This window comes from Ambystoma mexicanum, chromosome 1p, assembly GCF_040938575.1.
Source record: "Ambystoma mexicanum isolate Mex_15411 chromosome 1p, UKY_AmexF1_1, whole genome shotgun sequence".
Taxonomy (NCBI): Eukaryota; Metazoa; Chordata; class Amphibia; order Caudata; family Ambystomatidae; genus Ambystoma; species Ambystoma mexicanum.
In genome coordinates, this window is record NC_090921.1 from 171,864,865 (window position 1) to 171,877,576 (window position 12,712).

General features: G+C 47.9%; 1 protein-coding gene across 1 annotated transcript in view; it reads right to left on the reverse strand.

Annotated features, from left to right (window-relative positions):
* The window catches only part of LOC138487339 (alpha-2,8-sialyltransferase 8E-like), a 190,809-nt gene extending 178,640 nt beyond the window's left edge, over positions 1 to 12,169 (reverse strand). The window contains exon 1 of the mRNA XM_069613988.1: positions 11,717 to 12,169. Coding sequence (XP_069470089.1) covers positions 11,717 to 11,844 — 128 coding nt within the window. The 5' untranslated portion in view covers positions 11,845 to 12,169. The remainder of the gene's footprint in view (positions 1 to 11,716) is intronic.
* Between the last annotated feature and the right edge of the window lie 543 nt (positions 12,170 to 12,712).

The window sequence follows — 12,712 nt, forward strand, 5'->3', positions numbered from 1 at the left end:
ACAGCTGTCACTCATTGAACACCACAAACACAAGAACTGATGCAAGCGCTGTTCGGGATCAGACATGAGCTGTCACCGCATCGTGGTGCCATCCAGCATGCAAGAGAGAGCGCTCCAACTCGTGCACAAAAGGCACCAGTGGATCGTGAAGACACAAGCATTCCTCAAGTCGCAGGTGCAGATGCCAAACAAAGCAAAAAGTCATATCCCTGGTAGAGACCTGCACATCATGCCTAGCCACCCGCTGACCAGGACTACCAGTGCCCATGATCTGCCCACCCAGAAGTGAACACAGATGGGAGACTGTGAACTTTTGCACGATCATACCGATTAGTAGTGGTAGATGAATACACAGGATACCCGGAAGTCGAACCAGTCATCTGCACCGTTGCAGCCTCCGTAACAACCACACTGGAGAAAATGTTTGCCATCCATTGCATACCTTTGTCGCTCAAAAGTGACAACGGCCCACCGTACAGAAGCAAAGAATTCAAACGTTTCATTCACAACATAGGAGTCTGACACCACCACATCACACCGTACTGGCCCCAGGCCAATGGAGACGCCAAGAGATTTGTGGCGTCCATCAACAAATGTGTGTGAATCGCCAAGGATAGAGGGCAACCATGGCTTCCGAACTATACCGGTTTCTCCGGTTGTACCGACAGAATCCCCACTCGGCTACGCAAGTGAGCCCTGCAGCCCTCATGTTCGGGGTATCCATCCAGACGGGCTTCCCCTCTACCACTCCTGGTGCCCCCCTCAAGCAGACGTAGAATGGATGGAACAGAAGAGACAGGAGCACAACGCAAAAGAAGACCACACAAGGAGAGCAACACCAAGCCACCTACAAATAGGGGATACTCTGCTGATCAAAAACCGAGCCCCTCCCAGAAAGATGGCACTCCCTTACGAATCACTAACCTGGACCATCACCCATCGAGACCATGGGATTGGTAACCGCATCCCGAGGTCCAGGGACAGTTACAAGGAATGTGTCCAATTTCAAGCTGATACCAGCCACCACCTTGCAAGAGTTTCACAAATAAAGCACTGCCACAGGAGCAAGCCCCATGACAACTGAGCTAGCACCCCAGTCAGAAGACCAGAGAGAACCACCAGAATCACCACGAGAAAGGGCACCGAAGCAGAAGAGACTCTGACAAACCCCACCGAGTCAACCATCCAAAGAAGAGAAGATGGGGGACAATACTCGCTCCACCGGGGTACCGTACCCTCCCCTCGGCTACGCAGATTCATCCTGAATTGTTGATTTAATCCTCTTTGTCTGCTAAGCGGCACATTGAAGATAGCACCTAGCCCATGTCTGCCTTATAGTACACGGTTAGCTGTTGCCTCAGGCCTGTTCCTTTGCATTGAATTGCCTATCTATTTAGCAACGTATTCGGTACTTAGCCTATGCCTGCCAAATAGTACATTGTTATTGGTATTTGCCTTAGGCTTGCTAAACTGTGCATTGAAGTGTTCTAGTTAGCATTGAATTAAGCACCCCTTCCATGCCAGCTAATCTTAGCTCTGCATACTTTTCCCTCTAGGCTTGATGCCTACTGAACACAGATACGTTATGTTGGTTAACTATCATCATTATCCCTTTCTGCATCGTCCAAGATAGCATCCCATGCACAGGCAACCACTTCCTAGTATACAGAAACAGTCTCTCCAGACTGGCATGCCCTAGACATTACCCTGTACCTTGCCCAACGCCATTCCTCCCACCCACTTCATAATTTCCAACCAGCGTAAATTACGCCTACAGTCCCAGTCCCACCACCAGGATCTCTGGACGAGAACCCTCTCTCACAGATCAAATAGCAGACCACTCGCTCTTTACTAATACTTCATCAGGAATCAAAACCCACCCTATCGATGGTAACATGAGATCACTCCGCCTTAGATCACGTAGTAAATTACTCCATTGCTGCCAAACCCCCTCTCCCGTGACACCCAAACCACCCAAGACCAATAACCACAGGATTAATAAAAAGTACAAGTCACCTACTGTCTTGACTGCATTAAGACCTGCTAATGCCTCGCAACCAAAGATACTAAGACTGTAACTGCAGCTGCTCCCAAGCCAATTAGTAGCTTAAAAGGCGCCCTCATCAATGCACGATCACTAGGAACTCATGCAATCGAAATCCATGACTTAATCATTGAACAAAATCTGGATCTACTAGTAATCACAGAATCCTGGCTCCACAAAACATCAGGACCTATGCTAGCTCTAGCAATCCCGCCCGACTACACCATCCTCAGAGCGGATAGAACCCATACCACAGGAGATGGCGTAGCCATCATTGCCAAGATTAACATACAACTCAGATCGAGTACTATCGAAGACATTGCAGGGTATGAACTATTGCTAGGTAAACTCGCTATGAATGAGAACACCACGATAAACATTGTAGTGATATATATTGAACACCCAGCTCCAACAGTCACCCAGAAATAGACATCCCACTATTACTTGCACCTCGCATTAAACCTAACACGAAATACATTATCCTTGGAGACTTGAATCTCGGGTTCACTGATGACCAAGACGATAAAACTGAATTCCTATACTCAGCACTCAAAGACATGAACTTCATACAACTAGTGAATTCTCCTACGCATATCAAAGGCAGAATCCTTGATTGGATCCTCTCACTTAATACCAGACTAACTATTGATGCAATTAGTCCCCTTGGATGGACGGACCACTTCTGCATAAAATTCACGCTCATGAATGATGAACCTTGTCCTACTTAGACTAAATTAAAGGTTACTCTCGAATCTAGAAACTCCTGTAAGCTCACTGTAGTGAACTTTGCCCCACCCTCACCAGAACACTAGAAACTAACCTGGTCGTCAGTAATGAACCAAGCACCATTGCGGTCTACTACCATAAATGCCTTACCCTTACTATCGATGAAGTAGCGCATATAACTACCAAAACGTGATGCGCTGACAAAAAGACACATCTCTGGTTCAACGAAGAATTAATTTCCCTAAGAAGAACCAAACCTTCCATTGAACACGCCCACACCAAACATCCCACCCCGGACTCCGCCAAAGCCTTTAAGGACGCCAAAACAATTTAGAACACAGCCATTATTACCCACAAAACCAATGATAATAACACACATATCAGTAATGCTACTTCAGACTCTAAAGAACTTTTCTCCATCCTTAGAGAATTAGAAAATCCCACCCCTAACACAACCACGGTAATTTCTAGTAAAGAATGGTGCACCACTATACAAGACGCACTCGCTTCCAAAATTCCTTTACTACAAAATAAAATAACCACCAAAAGACTGTTATTAGCAGATAAAAATGTCCTAATCACTAACCCCATCCCCACCACTAATGAAAATAATAATTCCCTATTCCACTTCACCCCGTCACGCAGGAATTAGTGCTCAACACCATCTCCAAGTTAAAAGCCTCCAACTGCAAAGGGGACAACGTCCAAGCTAAATTAGTCAAAAAGGCACCAGTATCACACCCACTATCACCAATTTTGTCAACTCCTCGTTCAATACCAATACAGTCCCAGCCAGCATCAAAGAAGCTTGGGTCACCCCATTGCTAAAAAACCAACTCTTGGCCCTACAGTACCAACTAATTACCGTCCAATAACAACAGTCCCATTCCTTACTCAAACTCATTGAAAAAATAGCATACACACAAGTCCAAGCTCACCTCAAACAGAGCCTCAAACAGAGCCAGCTCCTCGGAACCAGACAATCGGGCTTTAGGCCCAATCACAGCAGGGAAACAGCCCTCCTAGACCTCAAAATCCACATGGATACCATCAGAGATTCAGGGAAGCTCTGTATTCTCTTACTATTAGACCTGTCCACAGCATTTGAACTCGTTGACCATGACAAACTGTGTACCTCACTAGCCAATGATTTCAACTTCTCCAAAAACGCTACTTTGTGGGTGAAATCCTTCCTTGCGGAACATACTTCTCGAGTTGCAATAGGTAAAGAAGCTGCTGATCCCATTCCAGTACCCATTGGAGTACCTCAAGGATCCTGCCTCTCTCCCACACTCTATAATGCCTACACGAAGCTCCTATTCTCGCCATTAGATGATATGGGTGTCATCTACACTAACTTTGCAGATGACACCCAGATCCTCATACCCATCTCAGGGAACTACAACCAAGACACAGCAACTATTAACAAAATATACGCTATGATTCAAAATTGGATGGCACTAAACAGTCTCTGTCTTAATGACGAGAAGACTAAAATTCTCATCGTAGGCTCCCAATCAAAAATAGCTGCCCTCCACTCAGATTACTCCTCTATTAATATCGATGGCACCATGATCCCAGTACTTAAGCAAGTAAAAACATTAGGTGTATACTTAGACGCAACCTCACTATGACCAAACACATCAGTAAACTCGCATCATCCACGGCCTATACATCCAAACTTATCGCACTAAGCCAACAGTTTCTGACTCCTACCAATTGTATCATCCTGGCTGGGGCTCTGATATTATCCAAATTAGACTACTGCAATGTACTACTGCTTGGGACTCCCAATAGTAATCTTAGTAAACTGCAACTCTTGCAAAACAAAGCCTTAATTAAGAGCAGCATTAGGGATTAAAAAGTTTGATCACATCTCGAAGGTCAGGAAGGATGCCCACTGGCTTCCCATCAAAGCCAGAATTATCTTTAAAACACTCTGCATTGCACACAAATGTCTTGCCAAAAAAGCCCCTATCACCTCAACAATGCCTTATAGAAAAAAGAACCCACCAGAACACTGAGATCAAATGACAACCAATTCCTAGTTACACCCCGCTACAAAACTACGAGAGCGGGGTGTAGTAGTTTCTTTGTCCTGGCCCCCAAACACTGGAACTCAGTCCCCATCAACATCAAACAAGAGACATCCCTCCTCAGATTTAAAAAAAACGACTAAAACTTGGTTATTTAACCAATATTAGCAAATGGGTTTTCTAACTTAGTCTAGTATAATGCCCAAATTTGCAATTTGTACATTTTTGTGTACCAACGTTTTGTATTTTTCCTCCAATTGTAAATAGGTACTGTACCTGCTACAATTGTATGACCAATGCCTAAGCTGTCTGTAACCACACTGTGATACCCCAGGGTCTGGGCATGTAACAAATGAATAAAATAAATAAAATAATAAATAAATTGCATTTACGGACAGGGGAGAGGCGGTGAAAACCGGACTAGAAGCAACAGGACTCTGAAGCCGTAAGCTATGAAAAGAAGACCTCTGGACACACAACATGAGTGCCCTGGTATATGTTCTAGAGTATGTGTTTGTTATATAAGTTGGGGAGGGATGTGATGATCACATGACAACAAAGCACATGGCCGCAGAGGACCACGTGATGTGGCCAATAAAGAGTAGTGGGAAAGCCTGCAAAGGGATTGCCGCTCCGGACTGCTACAGTGTGTGTGCATCTCGTTCTTTTCCTCCACGGTGCCGAGCCCCGCAGTCCCATACAGAGCATCACACTTGGAATACCAAATATTCCATAACACAACGGCCACAAAACCACCCATTGTGCCCCATTAAGGAAACGAGTCCCTGATAAGGGCTTGTGCTCATGTCACATGTCAGTGACCACTTCAATAAAAGGGATGAGCTGTTTCCAGCTCATCGTTCGCGACCAACTGACTCCTGTCTGCTGTGTTGCTCTTTGCAGTGCATTCCTGGCGCTGCGTAGCACCCTGGCAGGCTTTTTCAAGTCAGTGCCCCTGCCAGGCAACTCTGCACCATTTGCTGGTGCCCCTGCCGGGCAACACCAGTGCTGTACATGCGGCCTGGATGCTCCCAGACCATGGTCTGACTGTGTGCCCACGGTCTAGTAGGGCGATCCCTGCATCCAAGTATGTCGGCTGGGTGCCCCCAGTATGGGGTGTCACTACTCCTGGGAGCATGGTATCTCCCACGGCTCGTGTTCATGGCATGTGTCAGTGACCATGTCCCCTCATGAATAAAAAGAACGAGCATATCCGCTCGTGAGTCTTGGACCAATGGACACTGGTGTGCTGTGTTGTTATTGCCAGCGCCATGTTGGCGCTGTGTGGCTGGCTGCGGCCTGACCTGCAGGACCCTCCAACAGGACAGTGCCCCTGCTGGGCAACACTGTTCAGGATGCCTCGCATTCATGTTAGTGGATCCCCTGCCGGCAACTCTACCTGCATATGCCAGCAGAGCCCCTGCTAGGCAACTATGTTGAGAGACGTCAGTACCCCTGCAGGGCAACGCCGGCGCTATCCTGCATCTCGACCTGGGTGCCCCCAGGCCATTGTCTGGGTCCGTGTGATCACGGCCCATCAAAGTGATCCCTGTAACCTGGTGTGGTGGATGCCCCCACTGTCCCACAACAATGATGTCAAAGTGTGTGCTGGGTGACCCCAGCTATGGACGGACTGGCCTTCGTGACAGCAGGTCCAGTCACAATATTGGCCACGAGGAGGTGGAGCCTTCATGACCAACTTGGCTGTCCGGCATCTAGAGCTGGGCCCTCCGAGGGATCAGCATGGTGTTTTCCCCCAGAGAAGGAAATTAGAGGAGGAGCCCGCGAGACCACCGTGGCTGTGCGGCGTCTACACCGTGGCTGTCCGGCGTCTAGTGCTGGGCCATGCGAGGGGTCGGTGTGGTGTTTTCCCACCCAGAAAGGAGAGAAGGTGCCTGCAGAACTTCGTGTCTGAACCCGGTGCCTCCGAAGTCCAGACATAACAATGGCGATGAGGAACAAAGAACCCCTGCTGTGCCCTGCAAGTCATCTACAGGGACGTAATTTCACCAAAATGCCAGGGGTAGCGGAAGTGACATCACATGACCCTTGACCTCTGATGACATTGCAGGAAGCGATAGAAAACAACCGTTTACCCCTTGACAAAACAGGAAGTTGCATCGCATAGCATTGTTTCTAAGTACACTATGAAAAATATGGTTACAATATCAATGTAACGTGCTATACATTTCGTACAAGATTGGATCACCATATGTATCGGCAGAAAAAAAAATGCTATAACTGCAACTTGCGAAAAGCAAAATACATACTCCGAAATAGATGCTTATTCTACTCTAAATGCTTTTTGGAGGATTTTGTCTGTATCATGAATTCGTGGTGTTTAAGAACAAGTCACCCCCCGCAGTGTGCTTAAAATGAAACTTTAATGAGGCTAGCAATTATTGTTTAAAATTCCAGAAAGACAAATTGTCATTCCTATTCTTTCTTATTTAGGGTCACTACTCACTTGTGTAACCCCCTGTTTTTTTAAGAAGCTTGAACAAGAAAGCCACCCAGTCGAGAAACAAAGGGGCACATAGCTTTGGCCACAGCACAGGATGTTTTTTATTTTTTTTTAGGGGTGGCCAGGGAGACCACAGGGGTAGCAAGGGAGACCTCGGGGGTTGCAAGCGCGACCCCTGGCGATCCATAAATTATGTCCCTGGTCGTCTACTCTACATTCAGTGTTTGTTAAGGAAAAAAAGGAACAGGCTGCAGTGATGTCCTGGCAGCCGCACCTGTGTCAGTGAGGACCCCCTGCCTGGGAGAGTAAGAAGGGCAGCTGGATCCGCGATCCGAGGGGAGTAAAAGTTAATGGGGGTTGGGGGGGGGAAGAGTGCACGCTCCAGGAGCAGCGCTGGCACCTGCAGCGGCGTCCTGTTTGCTTCCGAGCCACAGGAAGAGAGTTGTCCCCGCTCTGTGTTCCGCGTGTCTGGGGTGAAGCATGAGGAAGGTAGGTGCGGTGCGAGTCCTGCCGCACTAAAGCTAGAAAGTACAAATGTCGCTTCCTTCTGGAGTGGCATCGAGGGGCCTGCTCTGTCGTGGCCGCAACGTTGTGCTGTTGAACTCGCCTAAAAGATCCCGGCCCAGTTGCCGGTGAAAAGCGTAAAATGCTCCATGATCGGAGCTCGAATTAAAAAAAAATAAAAAGCGGGATTAGGAGAAAATTGCCATGCTGGCAGCGCCAGAGCGATCTCGGCCCAAGAGACGGCAGTGCGAGGCACTCTGGCCATGAAGGTGTGAACACACAATGAACTAGAAAACACGACGGGGCAGGTTCTTTTTTGCGTATTCCCTGACAGATGGCTCCTCCAACGATGGGGGTAAATGCAACCAGACAACCCATCTCAGAAGCTGCAGACGGCAGTCTTCACACCCTCATGGAGGAAGAGCGTGATATGCTGCTCTTTTATCTGCAATAACAAACCAGAGGTGAACCGGGTCGGAGCTTGTAAAATCAGAAATAATGAGAGGGAAAAATGACCCAGGCCCCAGGCCGCATAAAATGCGGGACGATGAAGGGTCTCGGAGTTTAGGCGTGGGGTGGGGGAAAACGGCGCGAAAGCGTAGGGAGGGGCGTCCGAACGGCGCCACAAGAAACAAAAGCCCAGGAAGGGCAGGAAACAGCACCTGGGAAGGTGCGAAATGTAACAGCAAGGGGTCAGGGGGTAACTCGGCCGCCCCCAAGAAGGAACAAAAGGCAGGGGGGGTATAAGTAAGCCTGGAAAAGGAGAGGCGGCGCAAACCAGGTAAGAGCTCACCTCTCTCGGGTAGGCTCTTAGTGCCTGGATAGGGGATGTAAAAACGTTTGCCACCCAACCCACCCTACAATAACAACGGAAGAAGAAGGGTGCAGGCATGAGCAGGTACGCTGAGTACTCCCTCGGTACACGGTCCAAGAAAGAAGGAGCAAGCGGAAGTAAGAACGCCGAGTAGTCTTTCGGTACACGGTCCAAGAAAAGAAGGAGCAGGCAGAAGAAGAAACGCCGAGTACTCTTTCGGTACATGGTACAAGACATGTCGTAGGCGGCATGTGCCCAGGAACGAAGGCCCAGGGATAACAAGGACTCAGGAGGAGCCTTGGGCAACTTCGGGACTGGACACAAGGTGCCCAAAAGCATATGGCAGTCTAATTATTTTGTTGTGTTGTATTTTCTGTAAGCAAATAAAATGCCTACGGCCTACATCTTTTCCATACACATACATTGTCTGTGATTTATTGCTTAGGTAGGGATCTGGTAAGAGAAGCAAAGTGAACCCACACTACTCAGCCTATAAGAAATGACGCGCTGCGCGTCAGTGCTACGACTATAAAGTGTAGGGACCACCCTGCAGATCCAGGTGCCAATCAGCACTTAAAGGAAGTAAACCCGGATCAGCCAATGCGGTGAAAGAGTGAGCTCCCACCATCCGAGCTCTGTTGCAATGTGAACAATGTTGTGCATTTCCCGCGCGAAGGAAGGAAAGGAAAGTGCCTGATGTGCGCTCTGGGCGCACATCAGGCACAAAAGAATTGAAAAGAACAAAAGAATTGAAGCAGTTCAGACCGAAAAAGAGGGCTATTTTACCATTCAGGAGAGGCAAACTTTAAGAAATAGGAAAGATGACGTTTTCTCAAAGTAGCTCCTGCCTGCGGGATGGGAGATGCCATGTTGTGTGCTCTGTGATCAGGGCTGAGGGGAAAGATGGGGCGACCTGAACTGGCACATGCCCCAATGCAGAAGGACATGAGGGTTGCCGCTCTTAGGAGTGCTTGTGAACCCTCCTATGCCAACGGTGTCGCTGCCTGGTGGGGGTGCCACCAGTCGGGCCTTTGCCGGCCCCTGATCTGTGGAAATAACTGTCTTGAACTGAAATTTGCACAACTCTGAACTAGTTTCTTGCAGCACTGCAAGTGCTTAAAAGGAACTCAGCAGCATTCATTGTTGATGTTGTGTGCCTGCATGTCATGTATATGCTCAAAGTGATCCCAGTTAAGATGTTTATGTAAAGCTGTGCTCCTGCATTCTGTCTGCCTGCTTTGTATGGGGCCAGGAGTTGATAACTGTGTCATTCAGTGGTTTGAGTGCCACTCACCCAGGTTAATAAAGAGTCCTTTAAAAACGTGGTGGAACTACCGACGCGCCACCAGCAGTCCACCAACCCTGACTGTCACCCTCAATGTGTACAAATGATCAGTATTTTTGTTTGTAACTGTCAGAGCATAATTGTAGTTGATGGTTGTCCCAACCTGAGAATCAATGTATGTGGTTATTGTTTGCACGCATGATTCCAAGTAGTGCTGTATGTGAATGTTAATTAATTTGATGTCCAGTGATGCTTGTTATTTGTTTGTTGGTTATGAAAAGAGAGGAATGTCATTTTGTGCCCCTTTAAGGAAATCCGTCCCTGATAAGAGCCTGTGCTCATGTCACATGCCAGTGACCATGTGAACCACTTCAATAAAAGGGATGAGCGGATTCCTGCTCATTAGTCGAGACCAACTGACTCCTGCCTGCTGGGCAACACTGTCTCTGAGGCCCCCAAGTCAGCAGAGCCCCTGCCAGGCAACTCTGCACCCATTTACTGGTGTCCCTGCCAGACAACTCCGGCGCCGTATGTCACGACGGACGGTACCCCAGACCATGGTCCGACAGTGTGTCCACGGTCTAGTAGGGTGATCCCTGCATCCAACTGTGTCGACTGGGTGACCCCCAGCAAAGGTGTGCCGGGATCCTGTGCCCTGCGTCCAGGACACAACACAGAGGGACGGTTTACACCCACTAATCAAAATTGGCGGACTCTGACCACCAGTGTGCTCCCTCAACTTGTGCTCTGATGTTTATTCAAAGAAACTGTAAGGAGCTTCCCAAATACAATGTGTCAGCCAATACCTTTACATGCCAATTGCTTTATTAAAAAGCGTGTTTGGGTTTGATTGCCATTTTAAGATAACACACTGGTCTAAAGCCGTCTTCCATAATATATGGTGGCCAACAGTCCTATATTTTGCGGGACTGTTTTGATTTCAGCGGTGTGACCAACGTCACAGCTCGGAAAGCACAGGGGCTCCTCGAGGTGCCGCTTTGTGTCAACAAAGCATGACAGTCAGAGCTAGTGAAGTTGATGGCCATAGACAGAGGGTTAGGGCGGTGAGGCGGACTACTGCCCAGTAAGAGGTGCAAATAGCGGGTGATAATAAATAGGAGTGGAGCATAACGCTGCATGCTGTGTGAAATAACGACTCAAGCAGATGACTAACATGTGCATTTTATTTCACTGTGAATACAGTTTTAAAACACACATGCCATTTCTTTAGACTTACACGCCTTCTCAGCTGAGTTCCGCAATCTTCCATTCACGGTGCAGAGAATAAAGCTAGAACCATGTTCTTTTTGCTCAACATATAACAATGTATATAATGTCATGTATGTACTTTTCAAGGCATTGTCATTAAAATAATAATTATTTAATCTAACAAATTAAAATGAAACCCTAACAAATACGTATATGGAGGTAGGGCTAGGAGGCTAGGCGGTCAGGTGCTTAAATCGCAGAATGAGCCCAGGTCCTGGTCCTGGTCACATTTTTTAATCTCACTGTGTCTCATACGAAAGGGGGGGGGATCGTCAGAATCAACTGGAATGGCAGCTTTTGCTATAAAAAAGATCTTGCTCGTTGTGTGTGTTTCTAAACTGTATATTTCTTACATCATATTAATAATAGTGACCTTCATATATTTACACCCCCAGAGATGTCTATTGGCTTACATTTGCAAAACGTGTTTTAAAGTCACTACCACCGATGCCCTAGATAATCCCAACGACGGGTGTATTGTTACTTACCGTGAAGACGCTGTTGATGATGTACAGTAAGTACACATGCATATTGTAGGGACTAAATCATTTGATTTAATAAAGAAAGGCCTTACCGTTTACAAACGAGTTCCTCTGGCTCCCTGTCTGCTGGGCCACTAAACACAGAGTAATACAGGATGCAACTCGTGCAAGCGACTAGCATCACCGTCAGAAGTTTCACAGGGCGTCCTTTCAGCGGCATCCTTATATAGGGCCGTTTGGCGAATACCCGCAAAATCACGGGAGGGTAGAGGCGTGCGGGTGGCGTCCGTTCGGGAGCAGGCGGGGCTCGACGTCGAGTTGCGGACTTAATGCGCCATCGTCCTGGAGCGCAGCGTCGCGTGCGTCCCGCCGGGATTAGGACACCAAGTCAGGGAGGCTTTCAAAAGGACGGCGAGCTTTCTGTGTAAAGTGTAAACGCGCGTAGAGACGTAACTGCTCCTTCCAGTGTAAATAGTTCCAGGAAGGCGAGTTGAGTTCACCAGGACCGCTCGGCTTCCCTCCCAGCAGAGATACTGCATACCAAGTTACAGCTAACCCTACAATTGTCTGGACCTACCGCTACAACTGTCTGGACCGTGGCCAGTTTTTTCGACGCTCTCCAGTTACTGTGTACGTGTCTCATTGGGTCGTTATGGGTGTGGCAGTGTCTTCCACCAAGCCAACGAGTCCTTACAACCTTACTTTCCCTTTACAGAGGCTAACAGAGCAAAGTCACACATTTACTAATACCGGGGAAGGGTGGACTTTATACACACTTGACTCCATTATTTTTATTTTTTAGAAGGGTTGCTCGACAGACCACACCATGGGCCTCATTACGACCCTGGCGGAAATCGAAAAACGATGGCGGAAATGCAATACCGCCATCGAATAGCGATCGGTGCGACTATGACCCGTCACCGCAAAGTACGAAGCCATTAGCGACACCGTAGTGAACGCCAACGCTAACTGCACCAAGTACGCGCGCGCGCGCCATGCCAAACCGTAAATACCACCATGGCGCAAGGGTACGCGAATTCCGACCCTAGCGGACATGTACCTAACGCCATCAAGCATGGCGGAAAGTA